At 41.8% G+C, this 18453-nt stretch overlaps 1 protein-coding gene across 3 annotated transcripts; it reads left to right on the top strand.

Annotated features, from left to right (window-relative positions):
• The first annotated feature begins 678 nt into the window (after nt 1-678).
• On the top strand, nt 679-9240 carry LOC147318497 (uncharacterized). 3 transcript variants are annotated; one of them, XM_086309851.1, is made up of 6 exons: nt 679-707; nt 1065-1150; nt 6543-6659; nt 6735-6878; nt 7128-7238; nt 7351-9240. In XM_086309851.1, the coding sequence occupies exons 3-6, from the start codon at nt 6644-6646 to the stop codon at nt 7941-7943; spliced, it is 864 nt and encodes a 287-aa protein (XP_086165977.1). In that variant the 5' UTR covers nt 679-707; nt 1065-1150; nt 6543-6643; the 3' UTR covers nt 7944-9240. The 3 variants fall into 3 exon arrangements, with proteins under 3 accessions (XP_086165977.1, XP_086165976.1, XP_086165974.1); XM_086309850.1 differs by lacking the exon at nt 679-707 and having other exon boundaries at nt 834-1150; XM_086309848.1 differs by lacking the exons at nt 679-707; nt 1065-1150 and adding an exon at nt 6219-6278.
• The last annotated feature ends 9213 nt before the right edge of the window (nt 9241-18453 follow it).

The raw sequence follows: 18453 nt of genomic DNA on the forward strand, positions 1-18453 counted from the left end.
CCAGGGTGCCAAACAGGCTAGGACCGCCGCTGCTAATAACGCTCTGTTGCTGACAGGGACACATGTGGAACTGATATTCAGGGTGTTATTAGGTGCAAGTCTTTTGTTTGCTTTACTGTGTGAGCAATATGACATTGTTTGACTGTTCAAAAGTTTTTAGAGCATGCGTTTGCTTTATAATCCTGTAAACCAGTGGTTCTCAAACTGTGGTATGGGTACCACTGGTGCTATATGGGCTCCCTCTAGTGGTATGGGAAGCCTCCCCAAAAATTGTTATGATTAAATAATATACCATTTACTGATTGAGGGATTTCTGAAAAATTAAAACGTACAGCTCTGCTTCACTTCCGACACAAATGAAAGCAGAAAACTAAACAGCAGTGACGTTTGTAGGGTTACTGAAATTGGAGTAGCTGGTATCAATGGCGTGTCCAGCGGGGTGGCCTGGGGGGGCACAGGCCACCCCCCCAACCAGACTGGCCACCCCAGGTGCCACCCCAAAGGCAAAACAATAAAATTCAATCAAATATCAAATGTCCGATTATGTTTTCACGGTGACGCTCAGATATCCGAGTGTAAGTGAATGCAGCATCGGCTTCTGCGCTATGTGCATCACGTTAGCAAAGGTAGGAGAGCCAAGCACGAAAGACGTCACTGCAGGAAACAATTTTTCGGTGAAAGAAAATGAGGACAGAATAAATGTCCCGGTAAGTAATATTAAGTTTGTTGAGTTTAGTAAACTTCGGTGAAATTAGAATACCAAGGAAAAAATTACACTTAAAGAATTATTGCAGCCGTGGAATATTTCAGACAGTATGCTACAGAGGGGAGCTAACATAAGAGTTATGAGTTATAAGATGTAAGGTAAGTCGTAACATTGCTGTATGGAGCTGCAGATTTGGTTGCAGGTTAACATAGCTGGACTGGCCATCGGGCTTATTTGACTTATTTTTTATTTTTTTTGTAACGGCATGAACAATGAGAGGTGGTGGATTGGCCAGATGCAGGTCGATGTGTAGAAATAACTCCGTTGTTTGGTGGTGGCTATGGCGGGGCTTCCACAGAGGCAGCAGGTGGATGAGGGAAGGGGAGGCAGGAGGAGAGCCCCGAAGCAGCCGCCAGTCCGAGTGTCAGGTGAACTGAACTTCAGGTAAGAAGTTATGACCTGCAGTCTATCTGGGTCAGATATGAACTAAGTTTAGGTGGAGTTTATTTTCGTTGTGCTGACTTTTTACTGTCAGTTGCAATAACTCATACTGCGTTCTAGCCAGCTTGGAGTTTTTATACAGCTGGGTGGGTGCTATGATGTTACTGATAGTGAACTTTATTTTATTCATAAGGTTAGTTAGTAGAGTTGCCAACGGCTCCTTAAAAAAATGGAATGGTCCCTCAATCAGAGAAAATATTACACGTTTCGTATTGAGCTGAGAAGAGACGCAGTTTGTCCCGAACTTCAGCTAGAATGGAAAAAGACACAAAGCTGGATTTATTCTGTCTTTACGCTGCACAGCTGCCTCTTCTCTCATCCTGCCTCTCCTGTTGCTACTTCAATCATGAAACTGATCGATGATCAGCTGATCGGCTTTTCTCTCTTGTTTGTTTATCGCCCACTTTGCGCCAGAAAGACGAAACCAGCAGATGTTGCGCTAAACAACAGCAGCACGTTTAAGCTTGATCGGCTGTTGTTAGAATTTATTTAATATTCATTTCTAGTATCAGCTGATGTTTGCTGGAGCCACAGCTGTAAAGCTGCTGGTCATGATGTCGGTTTGGATATCTGGTGAGAGGGAAACGTGAAGACCACCCACCAGGATCCTTTTTTATGTAGCTGACAGCTGGTAACTGTGCAGGGGCGGGTCTAGCAAAGTTTTGCCAGGGGGCCAGGTAGGGCATTAACAGGGAAAGGGGGCACAAAGAAATACTTTTCTTTCTTATTCTCATTTAAAATATCTAGCTTTTATTAAATAATTATCTAAATCTTACAACCAAAGTTTTTATCTGACGTAAAATGTATAGAAATCATACATATACCAAAAAGACTGTACATCACTGTCACAACAGGGTTTGTTTTCATTCAAAGGCTTTATGGCTTTAATACCTGGTGGGTCGGTCTGTAGTCAAAATGCCCGATTTTCTGTCCCAGTCCAGCCCTGCAGGTTAATACTGGCAGTGTCACCATGCCAGCTGAATATATTTCATCATCAGCCAGTGTTGTTCTTTATCAATATTACCAAAGTTTACCATAAGGCAGCATAGAAAGTATTTACTTGCTTTCAGGTTTTATTCAAATATTAGTCTTTTCAGTTGTTTCTCCACTTTTTTCCTGTTTCAAAATCAAACACCAGTTTGTGAGAAGATTATCTTCTTTTTTTAACAGGCAGAGAAAGTTTTACATTGGAACTGGCTAATTTGTCAATTGTTTGCTACAAATGTTCGTATTTTAATATTCAAAAATGTTTTTGCCCAAAACATATGTGCAGTATATGTCAGTAAAAATACTATGCAAATATTGCTGTCCTTGAATGCTGAGTAAACACTGACAAAGCACTGATTGTATCTCTTGTACTTTATCAACGCAGTATCTAAAAACTTTGCACCGTTGTGGTTAAAATCTCATTCTAATAAGAGTTAAAAGTGCATTTGGTTATTAGGTTTATAGGATTATTGAATTATGGTTAAGGGTTGGTAGAAATTTTTTTTTAAACATTATCTGCCAATTAAATCTGCCACCCTTCTCCAAATCTGTGCCCCTACCTGGCCCCCCCAACAAAATTTTTCTAGACACTTCACTGGCTGGTATATTATGATGCACTACATGCTGGCTAGCGACACAGCTATTTTAGCATAATATAAACATACTGAAGCTGGAGGATGAACGCTAACTTTTTTCCATTCGATAAAAGTTAGCACAAGTGTTCTCAACGGTTAGGGAAAAATGCAATTGCATGGCTGGATGCTGTAAATGGACCAAACTTAAGTTGGGAGAACCACTGAGATAATCCAACTACAATAAGGTGGTTAGTTATTATTTCTTTTCTAGGGGGTCTAGGGGGGGGAATAATATTATCAAAATAACTGGAGGAACTATGCTGCCTGCCACAGCCCCATCAAATGAAAAAAAAAAAAAACGTTTGTTTTTTTTGGCACTTGGGGTGGTTATCGTCCATTTATCGTTATCGAGGTTAACTGCTCAATTTATCGTGATATTGATTTTAGGCCATATCGCCCAGCCCTAAGCTGAACCAGTCCTACGCCTGTTTCGAGGTTAGCCAGGCGGCTAATGCTATCTACCGCCTGACTACCGAGGACAGTGACGTCATCAGCGAGAGACCGGTGACCAGCATCGCAGAGCATGACGTCCGAGCGGCACTGAGGAGAGTGAACACAAGGAAAGCGGCAGGGCCAGACGGCATCACCGGCCGTCTGCTGCGCTGCTGTGCTGACCAGCTAGCAGGTGTGTTCACTTCCATCTTCAACTAGTCCCTGGCGAAGTCTGTGGTCCCCACATGCTTCAAAAGATCCACCATCATTCCTGTGCCCAAGAACAGCAAACCCTCATCCCTGAACGATTACCGGCCAGTTGCACTGACCTCGGTAGTAATGAGGGTGTTTGAGAGGCTGCTGAAGAACATCATCTCCTCTTCCATCCCAGACACCACAGATCTGCTCCAGTTCGCCTACCGACCCAACAGATCCACTGAGGACGCCATCGCCCATGTCCTGCACACCACCCTCAGCCATGTGCACAAGAAACAGGGCAACTAAATGAGAATGCTGTTTGTTGATTACAGTTCAGCATTTAACACAATAGTACCCAGCAGACCATTCACAAAGCTGAGGGATCTAGGACTCAACAGCCGCCTGTGTGCATGGGTGTTGGACTTCCTCACTGGCAGAACTCAGGTGATGCGTCTCTAACAGCATCACCATCAACACAAGAGCACCACAGGGATGTGTCCTCTCGCCACTGCTCTACTCCCTCTACACTTCAGACTGTGTGGCCACCCACGGCTCCAACACCATTGTGAAGTTTGCTGACGACGCAGTGGTGTTGGGTGCCATCTCCATCAACGATGAGGCGGCCTACATCTCCAGCTGAACGTTGGCAAGACCAAGGAGCTGGTGGTGGACTTCAGAAGGAGTCAGCACAGAGACTACATGCCCATTATCATCAATGGAGCTCCAGTGGAGAGGGTGCAGTCCTTCAAGTATCTTGGTGTCCACATCTCCTCAGACCTGACATGGTCTGCCCACATTCAGGTCCAGACCAAAAAGGCTAGGCAGCGCCTGTACCACCTACGATAACTGAGGAAGTTCAGGGTCTCTCCAAAGATCCTCAGGATTTTCTATACAGGCGCTGTGGAGAGCATCCTCACACAGAACATGACATCGTGGTTTGGGAACAGCTGTGTGAAGGACCAAAAAGCTCTCCAGAGAGTGATCCGTACAGCAGAACGCTGCTGCAGGATTGCTCTCCCCCCGCTTCAGGACACCTACACCAGGAGATGCCGGACTAGAGCAGCGCAGATACTGAAGGACCCGTCCCATCCTGGCAACGAACTGTTCCAACTTCTGCAATCCGGCAGAAGGTTCCGCATCATCCGGGCAAGGACAGAGAGACTCAAGAGGAGCTTCTATCCCCAAGCCATCTGGGCCCTAAACCAATTTTATGTTTATGTTTATTTTACTTTTTATGACAATTAAAATGAATAGCATTCATATAAAAAATAAAATTGTCTCATGTAAACTGTATATGTTATTAAATACTACTATAATGCTGGTCATGCCCATATGGAAAAGAAACAGTAAAATCTTATAAAAGACTTGCATAAGATGTGGCCTACTTCATATAGTGAATCATAAGGCTTACAGGATTTACTCATGAAAGTGGCCACTTTCTCATTACTTTCATATATTGTTTTAGGAAGTATCCAAAACATACAAGTTTCATTTATATAATTTTTCAAGGGATCTTATATCTGTTTTAACACTTGTATGCTTTTCATACAAGTTTCACACAAGACAGATAGAAACTTTATAAGATTTATATATATATCTTTTCCATATGGGTAGGGAGCCATATGTTTTATGAGGTGGTACTCATTGTGAAAAGTTTGAGAACCACAGCTGTAAACAAAGCAGCACTTCTGAGCTGCTTCAGCAGGCAGGCCACACCTTTTTCTCATCCTATAACACGTGATTTATTCTCAGAAACATTATCCATGCTTGATACAATATCTTCCCAGTACAGGGGCAGGACTATGTGTCAACTGAGGTCAATTTGTTGGGGAGGACAATTTGCAGGTTACAGAAAATGCTTCTTCTCATAAGGTAAAACTAAAGTTGCTTCTCGTGTATTGAATCAAAAATATATTAATCTTAGCATATTGTTTAGGGTCAGGAACATACCCACTGTTTTTCCTGATCCCCGGCTATAGAGGACACCCTGCTTTCTCCACCATGGTTTCAAAACTCCGCAGCCAAATACTATTATCATTGAGAAACACTGGTAAACATTATAAACTCATTTTCACATTTAGAATAATATAGTCTGTCATTTTATTCATATAACCATTCATATAACCTGTTAAAAAACAGGACAAAGCCATCATAAACATCTTTACCCATTGAGCTCCCACAGAAACCATGTCTAATCCCTGTGTGTTACACCCTCTTCCCTGTGAAATTCTGGTGTTAGTTTCCCTATTTATGTTGTTGCTTTTGAGCCAGGTCATAACACTGTGGAACAAGTGCAAAATTTCCAGTGTAGAGGAAGGGGTCTCTCTCCTTCCATTTACTTTTATACAGCAGTGGCAGCAGTGAGTGCAATCTGCAATGTGCAACTAGTCTAGTAGAATGCAATTCTACTAGTAGACTAGTAATATTTGTACAGTATATTTGCACAAGAGTTTTGTACCTGGATTTTAATTGAATACATTTCATTAGTGGCTTTTCCAGAAGGTAGTCAGTCATTGAAGTTAACCAAATCATATTCAAAGCATGCAAAGTGTGTGAAATGCAAGGTTTACCAATAAGATGATTTATTTACAAATTTAACAAAGGCTAATATTTGCTATGCAAATAAAAAAAAATTGATTGTCAGGTTCTTTCACTGTCAAAGGAAGGGTTAAGTGGTGGTCAGAGTGAGAGAGAAACCACTCCCCCCAATAAGAATTACTTACAACCTGAACAGAAACTAAACTAAATTTCACTTCTATCTGACCATCACAGAATGCAGATCCTTGCGCTGATCCTTGGGATCCTGCTGCTCCCTAAAAGCAAGTTTTTCCTTGGTTATCTGTTCTTTAACATTTTAAAGAAAGTTCTGTAATTTCAATGAAACTTTTTTTTTTATTGCTTTTACATCATGTTATTTACAACCCAGCAAAAAATGTGTCTACTTCCTACAAATGATTGCACTATTTATTGTACTTTTAGCCCTTTGTTTGAATCTATTTATTTTAGTTGGAGTTTCAGGATTTGTCCATACGGTTAATGCAAGAAAAGTTGATTTAACTCCTTATTTAAATGTCTTTTATCAGCATGTCCATTGGAATGTTATGAATGCATACCAGGACCATCTGGAAGCTGCAATGAGACAACAAAAGAATGTCCATCCAATACTCAGTGTGGTTCAGTCAGAATGATTTCAAATATGGGTAAAATGGTATTTTATAGTTCTTCTATTATTTTTTGAAGTGACCGAGTTTACAATGGTTCCTCTTTGGTTTCAGGTGGTTCAGAATTTAAATTTATGGGGAGAACTTGTGTTACGCCTGATCAGTGCTTCAGTGGCTCAGTCAACTTTGGATTTGCCCAAGTTGTAATTAACAGCAAGTGTTGCACCTCTCATCTGTGCAACTCTCAAGATGTCCCTGGTAATTTACAACATGTTTCTTGGTATTTTGAAATAGTATTTCCTGTTGTGATAAAGAAGTAGATTTTATTAATATTGTGGAAAAAGTTACAAAGTGAGCCAGGTTTAGGAAAATTAATTTTTTCTCAATCACTGAGTTCTCCTGATGGATGAGGATTAAAGCATCCAGTATTTGCATATCTGATGTTTTTTGGCACTTTGATAAAATAATCAAGGAAACAAATATGACATATATATTTGTGCTTCATAGATTGGAGCATACCCTCGCCAAATGGGAAAAAATGCTCGCAATGTGATGGAAATGACTGCACCAAAACTTTAACCTGCAACAGAAATGAGGACTACTGCATCTCAGCAGCAGGTAACAGGCCTAGAACATTAAGTTTCTGTATGTTTCTTTTCTGCTTAGAGGAATATTCAGTGATTCCTTTTTTAAAACTTGCAGCACAGTAGAATAATTTTTGTTTTCTCAGTGAATGCAGGAGGGGAAACTACTAAAGTAAAGGGCTGCGCCTCCAAGATGATTTGTTCAAACACACAAACTGCACAGCTCTCAGGAATCATTGGAGGAGAAGTCAGCTGCTGCCAGGGTGACCTCTGCAACAGTGATACAACAACAGCGTCACAGCCCAGCAGCACAACTGCTGGCACAACAACAGGATCACAGCCCAGCAGCACAACTGCTGGCACAACAACAGGATCACAGCCCAGCAGTACAACTGCTGGCACAACAACAGCATCAAAGCCCAGCAGCACAACTGCTGGCACAACAACAGGATCACAGCCCAGCAGTACAACTGCTGGCACAACAACAGGATCACAGCCCAGCAGTACAACTGCTGGCACAACAACAGCATCAAAGCCCAGCAGTACAACTGCTGGCACAACAACAGGATCACAGCCCAGCAGTACAACTGCTGGCACAACAACAGCATCAAAGCCCAGCAGCACAACTGCTGGCACAACAACAGGATCACAGCCCAGCAGCACAACTGCTGGCAAATCAACAAGTACCATCCTTGTATGCTTTGTGGCACCACTGATCGCTTTGGTCTTGTTCTCTTAGCTGATGAAAAAAAAATAGCACAGCCCAGTTTTTCTTTAAACCTTCACAATACTTCCACATATTCACCAAGAGTTCGCTCAAAAAATATAAAGTTTCATAAACAACAGTCTTTTTATTTTTTCTCAAATATTTTAAAATTTGCTCCTTTAAAAAAATGTACTTTATGGATTTGTGCTTTCTTTAACATTTCTAAAACATTTTGAACTGATACTCGAAGGTTAAAATGAAAAAAAAAAACATCAGGCAAATCTTGTAAATGAAACAAATGCATAAAAATAGTGTCAAAAAGTGCAAAGTATGTATACTCATTATTATGTCACTTGAAATCTCCCAGCAGCTAGTGTCCTTCCAGGAATGACACGAACATTGATGATGCAGATGTACAGTCAGTTTTCATTTGAATGTGACAACTTCAGTCTTCCTTTAGATCTTTTATATTTATATATATATAGAGAGAGAGAGACAGACAGACAGACAGAGAAATAAATCAGATCAGGAAGATAATTAAAAGGCTTCAAACATCATCTGGTTACAGGTGCATGTCATTGTTAACATGTGTACGTAATTATACGTATATATCTAAAATATCCATCACAGTTAATCTGTACTTAAACTGTATTGAAATTTACTTTGAGAACCACCACACAAACTGATTGCAAAGCATATTCTACTAAAAAGTCACTGATCATAAAAATACATAAATAAATAATTTACAAGTCTGTCCTATGAAAACAATTATTTGCAGCTTAATAATGCTTCAGCAATGAAATAAAACAATCTTAAAGAGGATTCAGTAAATGAACTGATTCAAAAATAAAAAGAAACAAATCACTTTAATAAAACAGAAATATCAACCAAATGAACTCAAAACTACAACAATTCAGTTATTTAAAGAAGCTTTAAAAAGGCCTTGAGCAGCATCAGGATTAAAAGAATAATGCAGCATAGTTGTTATTCTTCTTTAATCGTGGAGACTTCTAATTAGTATGTATTTAATTATCTAGACCCAGATAGCACTGAGCTATGGACCCTAGCCTTAGATCTTTGCCCAGTTGGTTGTTTAACTTTGCAAACAACAGATGAAAACTACATTGCTACATTTAGCAGAGGTCACATTATGAGTGACTTTGTGTTACACAAACAAAACATGGATAACTTTCACATGAAGAATTCTGTAAAATGCAATTCTTGTTGTATGTTGCACACTTAGATTAAAAGGAATTGAAACCAGCATAGCGTTGTGAGTCCGCCTTTACTGTAACTTCTGCAAATATATAGACATTTTTATACACTTGTACACCATCTGACATAGCTTTTGTTAGGCGCACTGTATTATGGTGAGTGGCCTGGCTTGTTTCAAACTCAAAACACCAATACTTCTTACAGTAGCATAAACGAAATAACCCTAAACAAAAGTCTGATTCCCAGGTCTGAATTAACTGTGATTACAGCCCAGTACAGGTAGACATCAACCACAGTGCCACGAGGTTTTCACACAAACTGGCAAATTAGCTGTAGCTGCTAACCGGTAGCTTCATGGCTAATCTACATTGCTAACAATAAATATACACTAACCACACATGATGGGAATTAACAGCCAACTTTCCTACATTCCCTGCAACCATGTGGACTTATCTTAAGACCAAGGTCAAGTTATTTACTATTTTTATCTGCTTAAGTGCAAATATATAGCCATAGTAGTATATTGTTACACGCTTGTACACACTTTCACACAGCTTTTGTTAGGCGCACTGCATTAGGTGAGTGGCCTGGCTCGTTTACTCCCACTTCAGCTGCCCATTTCAGGAGATACTCCCTCTTGTGGTGTAACGGAGAATAACTACTCTTCCAGCGCTATGTCTCGTTGGAGACTGGCGCACACATTATTTTACAACAATGTGTGCGTGAACAATCAGAACATTTTCACCAAATACAATATTGTAAATAAACGATTATGGGGGAAGGGTGTCTTTTTTTTGTTAATGTCTTCTTTTTTTGTCATTTCTTGTCCTCACATGTACAATTTTTTTTCTCCTGCTCATTAAATTTGATTGGTGACAGTCCCTGGATAAGCAAAAGAAGATGGATGGATTAAATTTGGTTAGTGACTTATCCACAAGTATCCCAAGATATCCACTGAGTGCTTAGTCATTCAAGTTAACCAAATCACATTCAAAATATGCAAAGTTTTATGGCTGACCTAGCTGCCAAAGGTTCTCAATAAAAAACATTACAGAGATGCACACAGATAGAAAAATCCCCAAAAGCAAGATGACTTAACTACGAAGTTAGCAATAACTGGAGCTGGGGGAAGAATTATTTATAAACTAGCAAACAATATTTTTAAAAATCTAATACTTACACTTTATTCAATATGTAGAAAGGGCAATCATATTTGTAGATTCAAGCTGCTCTTCATATTTTTGGCCACCAGGTGCCACAGAAGAGGACTGAGGTTTTTATCCTTTCAAGACTAATTTGACTCACTTATGATCGGCACAGGGTTTTATTTATTTATGTATTTTGCTCAAATTCACCAACTTATCATGTTTATATTACATTGACTTCATGCAAGGTCCAGTTTTTGGTCTCTTGTTATTGAATGTCCCTCTCTGTCTGTACACTGCTAAAAAATAGATTCAGTTGTTGATCTAAATGTACCCCAGTACATTTAGATCAATGTCCTACATGCAAATGCCCCCAGTTTCTTTCAGAAATCATCATTATTAACATTCTCTACACTCTGTGTAGTGTTGTAGCATGCATCTCACTAGTGTTAATCTTAATCAGGGCCTGTCTCATCTTTGTACACTGCCTCAGTAAAATGAGGTCAGTACAATTTTAATTTTGCTTCAGCCAGCTGTGTTTTCAAATGTTGTGTGAACAGAATCTGCAGAATATCACAGCAGTTAATCTAACAAGTTGATCAGTTGTTTTGTTCTTTTTTCTGCTTTGAGACATTTTTCCACTTGTAAAATATGAATTATGAGCAGTAACAGCGTTACTTTTTTCAGTAATGAGTAATCTAACGAGTTACTATTTCTATCGTTACAACGCCGTTACCGTTACTAACAAAAAAACGCGGTGCGGCCACGTTACTATTTTTCAACAAACAGACAGCTGAAGCTGTCTTCAGCTTACCGCACCTTATATCAGTTGTACGGAAGTAGCTGTCTATGTAAGTAATCGGGGCGCTGCAGCTTTAAGCAGCAGCGCGCGCTCCCGCGGGCGGCAATCACTTTCTGCCCGACGATCACTTTTTGGCACAGCACCTGGAGCTCAGGGGGCAAAACATTTGCATGAGTGCTGCTGTTTGACTGAGGAAGAATATAGTAATCGTGGTAAGCCAAATAAAACAACCAATTTAAGATGACAAAGCAACAAGGTGATATATACCAGTTTTTAAATTGTGCTGATAGGCCACGTCATGTCACGTCAGTCATGATAAACAATACATATGCGGCGTTTTTTCCGCAATAGTTTCGTCACGTTTACTGTCTAAGAACAGCGCTAGCAAGCACTCTCTGCTTATGAGCAAAAAATAAAAAAACAAAACAAATAGCAGAAATGTACAGAAAAATGTACCATGTCAACCAATCACAAAATGATATGGAAACATGACATTGGTTGTTTAGGGAGAGGGGGAAGTTTTAGGAGTGACGGCGCGCGCGAGAGAGAGAGAGAGAGAGAGAGAGAGAAAGCAGGAAAAGAGAGAGAGCGAGTTTTGAGATGTGAGAGATTTGTGACGTTTAGGGTGTTTGGAGTGTGTAGTTAATGTGTTGTCTTGTGTAGTTAGTGTGTAGTGTTGTGGATAGGTTTGTGTTGTGTGTCAGAACAATGAGGCGACTGCTGTCTCCAGGTAGAAAACAGGAGTGATACGCCTGCTGCTGTCAGACCTGCAGGTATCAGGCTGTGATGTTGACAGAAATTGTTTTTTTGGAGTTGCACAAATAATTTGTGTGGCATCCTATTAAATGCAAAACACCTGATTGTTATGTAAATAATTTGAAATGGTTATAAAAAAGGGTAAAAGGTAAATGGCTGCAAATAACTTTGTTGTTTGAAAAACTTGTGCATATGATTTTAACATTGACAGTTTTTATTTGCATTTAACATTTTGAAATATGAGTCATTAAACATGTGTGTGTGGTTGTTACAGTACAAAAATACAACTTTTTCTACACAGATTTCATGTTTTTTGTCTGATTTTAGATAAATTGTGTTAATACAGTATGTCAAAATGAAAACATAACTGTAAATTCAGACACGTGAGGTTGTGCTGAAAAGAATGATACCAAACAAGGCAAAGTAAAGCGTTTTTAAACCTGGTAACTCAGTTACTAACTAGTAACTATAATTAATTACTTTTTCAAAGTAACTTGCCCAACACTGATTATGAGTTAACTAAGCAGTGTTGTAACTGTGTTGTGATGACTCTGTAGTGATGAAGAAGGAAAAAGGAGGATGAGACTTGATTTGAAGTTAGTTTTGAGCCACAGGTTTTCTCTTCCTCCTCTTCTTTTTTATAAAAAAGTTTATAGATATTTCAATCTTTCTTTTCCCAGAAGGTCCATTACCAGCAGAGGGAGAAAATATATTTAAAAGCCACAAAATCTGTGCCACCTCGCTTGTGTATTTTGCTGTTCTTTCTTGCAATTTGACATTCAGAAATATATTTTATGGGATAAATTAAACACTGTCTTAATGTGAGTAAATTTTGTATTACAATTTTCCTTCTATTGGAGACTGAAACCATTTGGCAAGAGTGCCAGATATTTTTTGTATGCAGGAAAGACTATGAAACAGTGGACAGCTTTCTATAACGTGTCAAAAAATCAGCCAGATATCACTCAAAATTTAATCTGCAGATTTTACTATGAATTTTACATGTCTGAAGCCACAGAGCAATGCTATGATAAAACTAACATACAAATATAAGTGATGGTAGTGTATATGACTGAGACCATTACACTGACTCCACAGGCTGAGTGAGTTCAGAAAAACCAATCAGTTCAATCAGACTAAAGTTTTGCCACTAATAAATGTCCTCCAGCAGAACTTTATGTATCAGGTTGGTCCTGACATATGCACAAACATGTTTTGGATGGACTGAATGGCATAACATTAAGCTTGTTATTATGAAAGAAAAAAAGTTTTGCTGTGACAGCTTTCCTGAGATTTCACAAGAGTCAAGCTCTTGGTAAATTGAGAGCTTCGCTTTTACAATCAGCTCCCTCTTCCACAAGACGGACCAGTGCAGCGTCCGTATCACTGCGGCCGCAGCAGCAATCCGTCTGTCGATCTCCAGCTCCCTTCTCCCACTGGCGAACAAGACCCCGAGATACTTGAACTCCTCCACTTGGGGCAGGAACTCATCCCCGACCCGGAGTGGGCACTCCACCCTTTTCCGGCTGAGAACCATGGCCTCAGATTTGGAGGTGCTGATCCTCATTCCCGCTGCTTCACACTTGGCTTCGAATTGTTCCAGTGTGAGCTGGAGGCCATTACCCGATGAAGCCAACAGAACCACATCATCCGCGAAAAGGAGAGATGAGATTCTGAGGCCACCGAAGTGAAAGCCCTCCGCCACTTGGCTGTGCCTATAAATCCTGTCCATAAAAATTATGAACAGAATCAGTGACAAAGGGCAGCCCTGGTGGTGCCCATCACCCACCAGAAACGAGTCCGACTTATTGCCAGAAATGCAAACCAAGCTCTTGCAACGGTTGTATAGGGATCGAATGACCTGTAACAATGGGCCAGACGGTGGGTCATCCCCCTCATCCCCAGACTCTGCTTCCTCCTCGGAAGACGTGTCAGTGGGATTAAGAAGGTCCTCGAAGTATTCCTTCCGCAGCGCTCCCCGAGCACTATACACAGTGCAGGTAGAGCACCGCTTTCCCCTCCTGAGACGCCTGACGGCTCGCCAGAATCTCTTGGAGGCAGTCCGAAAGTCTTTTTCCATGGCCTCTCTGAACTCCTCCCACACCCGAGTTTTTGCTTCAGCCACTGCCCGAGCCGCATTCCGCTTGGCCCGTCGATACCTGTCAGCTGCCTCCAAAGTCCCACAGGCTAACCAAGCCCGTTAGGACACCTTCTTCTGCCTGGTGGCTCCTTCACCTCTGGTGTCCACTATTTGGTTCAGGGATTACCACCATGACAGGCACCAACCACCTTGCGGCTGCAGCTCAATGCAGCAGCGTTGGCAATGGAGATGCTAAACATGGTCCATTCGGAATCAATGTTCCCAGTCTCCCTCGGAATGCTGTTGAAGCTCTGCCGGAGGCGGACCGGGGCCTCTGCTAGACGTTCCCAGCACACCCTCACTTAGGTGCACCGGGTCTGTCTAGTGTCCTCCCCCGCCACCTGATCCAACTCACCACCAGGTGGTGATCAGTTGACAGCTCAGCCCCTCTCTTTACCCGAGTGTCCAGAAAATATGGTCGCAGGTCTGGTGATACGATTACAAAATCGATCATCGACCTACGGACTAGAGAGTCCTGGTGCCACGTGCACTTATGGACACTCTTATGTTCGAACAAGGTGTTCGTTATGGCCAAACTGTGATTTGCACACAAGTCCAATAACAAAACACCACTCGGGTTCAGATCAGGGAGGCCGTTCTTCCCAATTACTCCCCTCCAGGTCTCGCTGTTGTTACCCATGTGAGCATTGAAGTCCCAGTAGGACAACGGAGTCTCCAGGTGGAGCACCTTCGAGCACCCCACCCAGGGACTCTAAGAAGGCTGGGTACTCTGAACTGCCACTTGGCGCATAAGCGCACATGACAGTCAGGATCCGTTCCCTGACCCTAAGGCGCAGGGAACAAACCCTCTCAACCACCGAGAAGAACCCCAACATACCGGCAGCAAGCCGAGGGGATATTAGAATACCCACCCCAGACCGCCGCCTCTCACCAGGGACAACTCCAGTCTGAGACAGAGTCCAGTCCCTCTCCAGGAGACTGGTTCCAGAGCCCAAGCCATGCGTAGAGGTGAAGCCCGACTATATCTAGCCGGTACCTCTCAACCTCACGCACTAACTCAGGCTCCTTCCCCACCAGAGAGGTGACATTCCATGTCCCTATTGCCAGTCTTGGCAGCCGGGGGTCAGTCCGCCAGGGCCTCCGCTCCTGGCCGCCACCCGGCACACTTCATTAGTTTAAATATTTATCTATATCACTTCACCTCATATGTCATTGTACTGAATTTGAGCAACCACAAGCTTAATGTAGATTACTTTTAACAACTATCCACCTCAATTAAATCTATGGTCTGGCACACAGGCTGTTGTCGATCAGGGCAAGCTAAAGAATAAACATTTCGTGTCAGCAAGGGGGTGGGGGAAAGCCATTCACCACAGCACATCTTAAGTGCTGCTGATGTGGCAGGCCTTCTCCACACGCTCTTCAAGGCTGGTGTGTTTTCTGAAAACTTCTAACATTTGAATCTCTTCCATTTATAAGCCTGCGATTAACCGCACGGCTCAGGTCCGCGTGAAACCCGCGCGACCGTGCTCGCGTGAACGCGCGCAGCTAAGGAGCCGTCGCTCTCTCTCTTTTTTTTTTTTTTTTAAATACTTTGTGCTGCCAGGAGCAAACGTCTGTCACCCTCTGACTCACTCTTGGTTGCCTAGGAACCCATGATAACAACAACAGTCGGTGTCACAGACCACGTGTTCTGCTCCGCACACATTCACACAACAACAACAACAACAACGACAACAACGACAACAACACAAAATAGGCCTATTGTCCTTGAACCCATCCGCTGGAACGTTGAAGACAATATAATTACACTGCAAAGCAAGACACAAGTAGGCAAGCTTCTTCATGTTTCTCGTGCACGGGAGAGAAAACCGGACAGGCGCCGTTCCTTCGCTTGACCCCAGTCGCTCTCCTTCGTTCTCCCGTACCACTGTTCTTTTATTGAGGTTACATGAATATGCATAGGTTCATTAACATATGACGTCTACATACACACAAAGAGTACCTTGCCTGTGTGTGTGTGTGTGTGTGTGTGTGTGTGTGTGTGTGTGTGTGTGGGGTCAAGGTGTGACCCTGTGAAGACTCCCCAAACGCTGGTGCCAGGAGCGGGTCCATCTGAACAAAAGGCTCTTATACTTAAACAGATATACGTGTGTTTGCTATACCATATATCAGCAAGAGAAGATACGACCTCTCCTAGGAGGTGTGATCTACGCCAGAACACTCTGTAGAGGGAGTGAACGCACTCCCCCTTCATGCTACACAGAGCCGTTACAGACCTCCTAGGATGAGACATTCTTTCAATCTACAAATGATTATACACTGCTAAGCATATGTGAGTAAATATTTCTAAGCATAAATGACAATCAACAATACAAAACCTAACAAGGGGTCTTTACAACATGTTTTGTTATACAGCCTAATATAATCCTCCACATGCAGGTGATGAGTTTGAGTGTTGTCCATGATGGACATTTGCTTGGCTAACACCCTCCTCTCATTAAACTCCTCTATGGGGTCTAAGGGACTGGCCATGAGAGAGCTGGCCCTCTACAACAATTAACTCGTTTCCTGTCCCTCTCTGTGCTGCTTCCCAGCAGAAAATCGCAAACTCATATCAGCAGAGTTGTGATGATTGAATTGACTGTTAACATCCAGGGTGGCTGCATTTACAACAGAACAAAAGGCATGCACGTTTAATGTAATCCAAACCTGTCAGACAGACATCATATCCATTTCACAAGTTGTGTCATCCACAGCAGTATAGATTACAAATAAAGTTTAGGAAAGGTTCCTTGTCTGCCACTGAGCAACTTGTAAACCAAGACATGTCAAGATTCAAAAAGACATGGGCCAATGTGAAATGAGCTCTTATCTTTTAGTTATTTAGAAGAAAGAACATTTAGTCTTGTTTACATGTATATTCACCTTTGAATTATTTAAAAATAAAACCTAATGTCCCAGCAGTTTCTACCTGTAACAGCATGTAGAACAGACCTAATGACATTCACATTAAGGCTACGTTCACACTGCAGGTCTTAATGCTCAATTCCGATTTTTTGATCAAATCCGATTTTTTTGTCTGCGTGTTCACACTACAAATAAAATGCGACAGCAAACGCGCTCTAGTGTGAACGCTCAAAGCGGCCCGCATGCGCAAAAGAAGACTTCACACACAACGCGCTCTGTTTAGACCCAGAGCAAACAGTATTGTTTGATAGATGACCCTTAATATAAAGAGTTCGGACTTTACATTTCCCAATTTTTGCTTTAAGTTATTTTGTTATTTACATAATAATGTAAATAACCTAATAATGATCCTTATTGCTGTTTTAGAGAGGAGCGGTGCTTCAAAGGATAGTTGCAGATTTCTGTCAGAATCTGCAGATTATACAGTACAAATAAAATGTTCACGTTTCTCCAACATTGTCTTCCCAACAGTTTCACTGATATCTACACGGGATGGCCAGAGAAGCGTTCCCGATGTCTTCTCTGGCGCTTCTCTGGCGCTGATAATTGGCGTCTGTCTTGTGTCGGTGACGTAAAAGACGGATTTAATGCGACCTGACCGTTCAAACAGCAGTCGCTTTCTAAAACATCGGATATGTATCGGATTCAGTACCACATATGAAAGTGACCCAGATCGGATTTGAAAATATCGGATTTGTGCCGTTCACACTGTCATACCATGATCGGATATGGGTCGCATAGGGTCAAAAAAATCGGATTTGATGCGCTTTCGCCTGCAGTGTGAACGTAGCCAAAGCTTCAGTCAAACAATTCCTTGAGGGTTGCAAAACTGGGCAGGTAACTTGCATAAAATGAAGCTGACTCCGTCCCGAAACCACTGGAAAACCTATGTGTTTAACACAACAACATAGCAGTGTTTGCTCAATATACTTTACGATTTGGCTTAGTGTGCATTGTACTAAATTACTCAGGAAGTGAAACAGCCTCACATGTGTTAGGTAACAGAGGGAGAAAATACTATTTTCTGAAGCACATTGTTTATTACATTCAGTGGCCAATAGGCGTCACTGTGGTGATCGTTTAGGATTTCCAGGCTCTGAATAAACATGGGCATGATCACCTCACATAGCGAATCTGCACAGTTCCAGTGAAATCTGGAGATGATGTGATCTGGGCTTGTTGCTTTTTTGGTCTTGAGCTTCTCCAGCTCCTTCCTCACATGATCAGGAGTCAAGGAGAGGATGGTATAAGGTGACAAAGGGGAAAGGCAATAATTAAAGCACAGAAAGATGAAAAGTGGATGTGAGATATGGAATGATCAGGTTGAAGGGGAAGGAGTGTGACTGGTCATGGGGGCTATATGTGTCACGGTTTGCGGGGCAAGCCGTGTGGATTTGTAGTAAGGACCAAAAGGGCGGCAGTTCTGGTGCAGGTGAGTGTTTATTTATAATAGTGGGTCAATACAAACAGCAAGGGTGGCAAAACATGAAACTAGAAACCTAAACTGGGTAAACTAATAAGACAAACCAGAAACGAAGATGCAGGGAGGTCCGG

The sequence above is a fragment of the Aulonocara sp. 'chitande type north' Nkhata Bay genome, linkage group LG11 (genome assembly GCF_057382095.1).
Source record: "Aulonocara sp. 'chitande type north' Nkhata Bay isolate Kocher_YH1m ecotype deep benthic linkage group LG11, A_spYH_male_GT1.1, whole genome shotgun sequence".
Taxonomy (NCBI): domain Eukaryota; kingdom Metazoa; phylum Chordata; class Actinopteri; order Cichliformes; family Cichlidae; genus Aulonocara; species Aulonocara sp. 'chitande type north' Nkhata Bay.

Excerpts from the sequence above, each read along its gene's own strand:
- LOC147318497 (XM_086309848.1), top strand. The coding sequence starts at position 6,233 with ATGCAGATCCTTGCGCTGATCCTTGGGATCCTGCTGCTCCCTAAAA. Across the intron at positions 6,279-6,542 it reads GATCCTGCTGCTCCCTAAAA|CATGTCCATTGGAATGTTAT; the intron begins GCAAGTTTTTCC and ends GTCTTTTATCAG. Across the intron at positions 6,879-7,127 it reads CAACTCTCAAGATGTCCCTG|ATTGGAGCATACCCTCGCCA; the intron begins GTAATTTACAAC and ends TGTGCTTCATAG.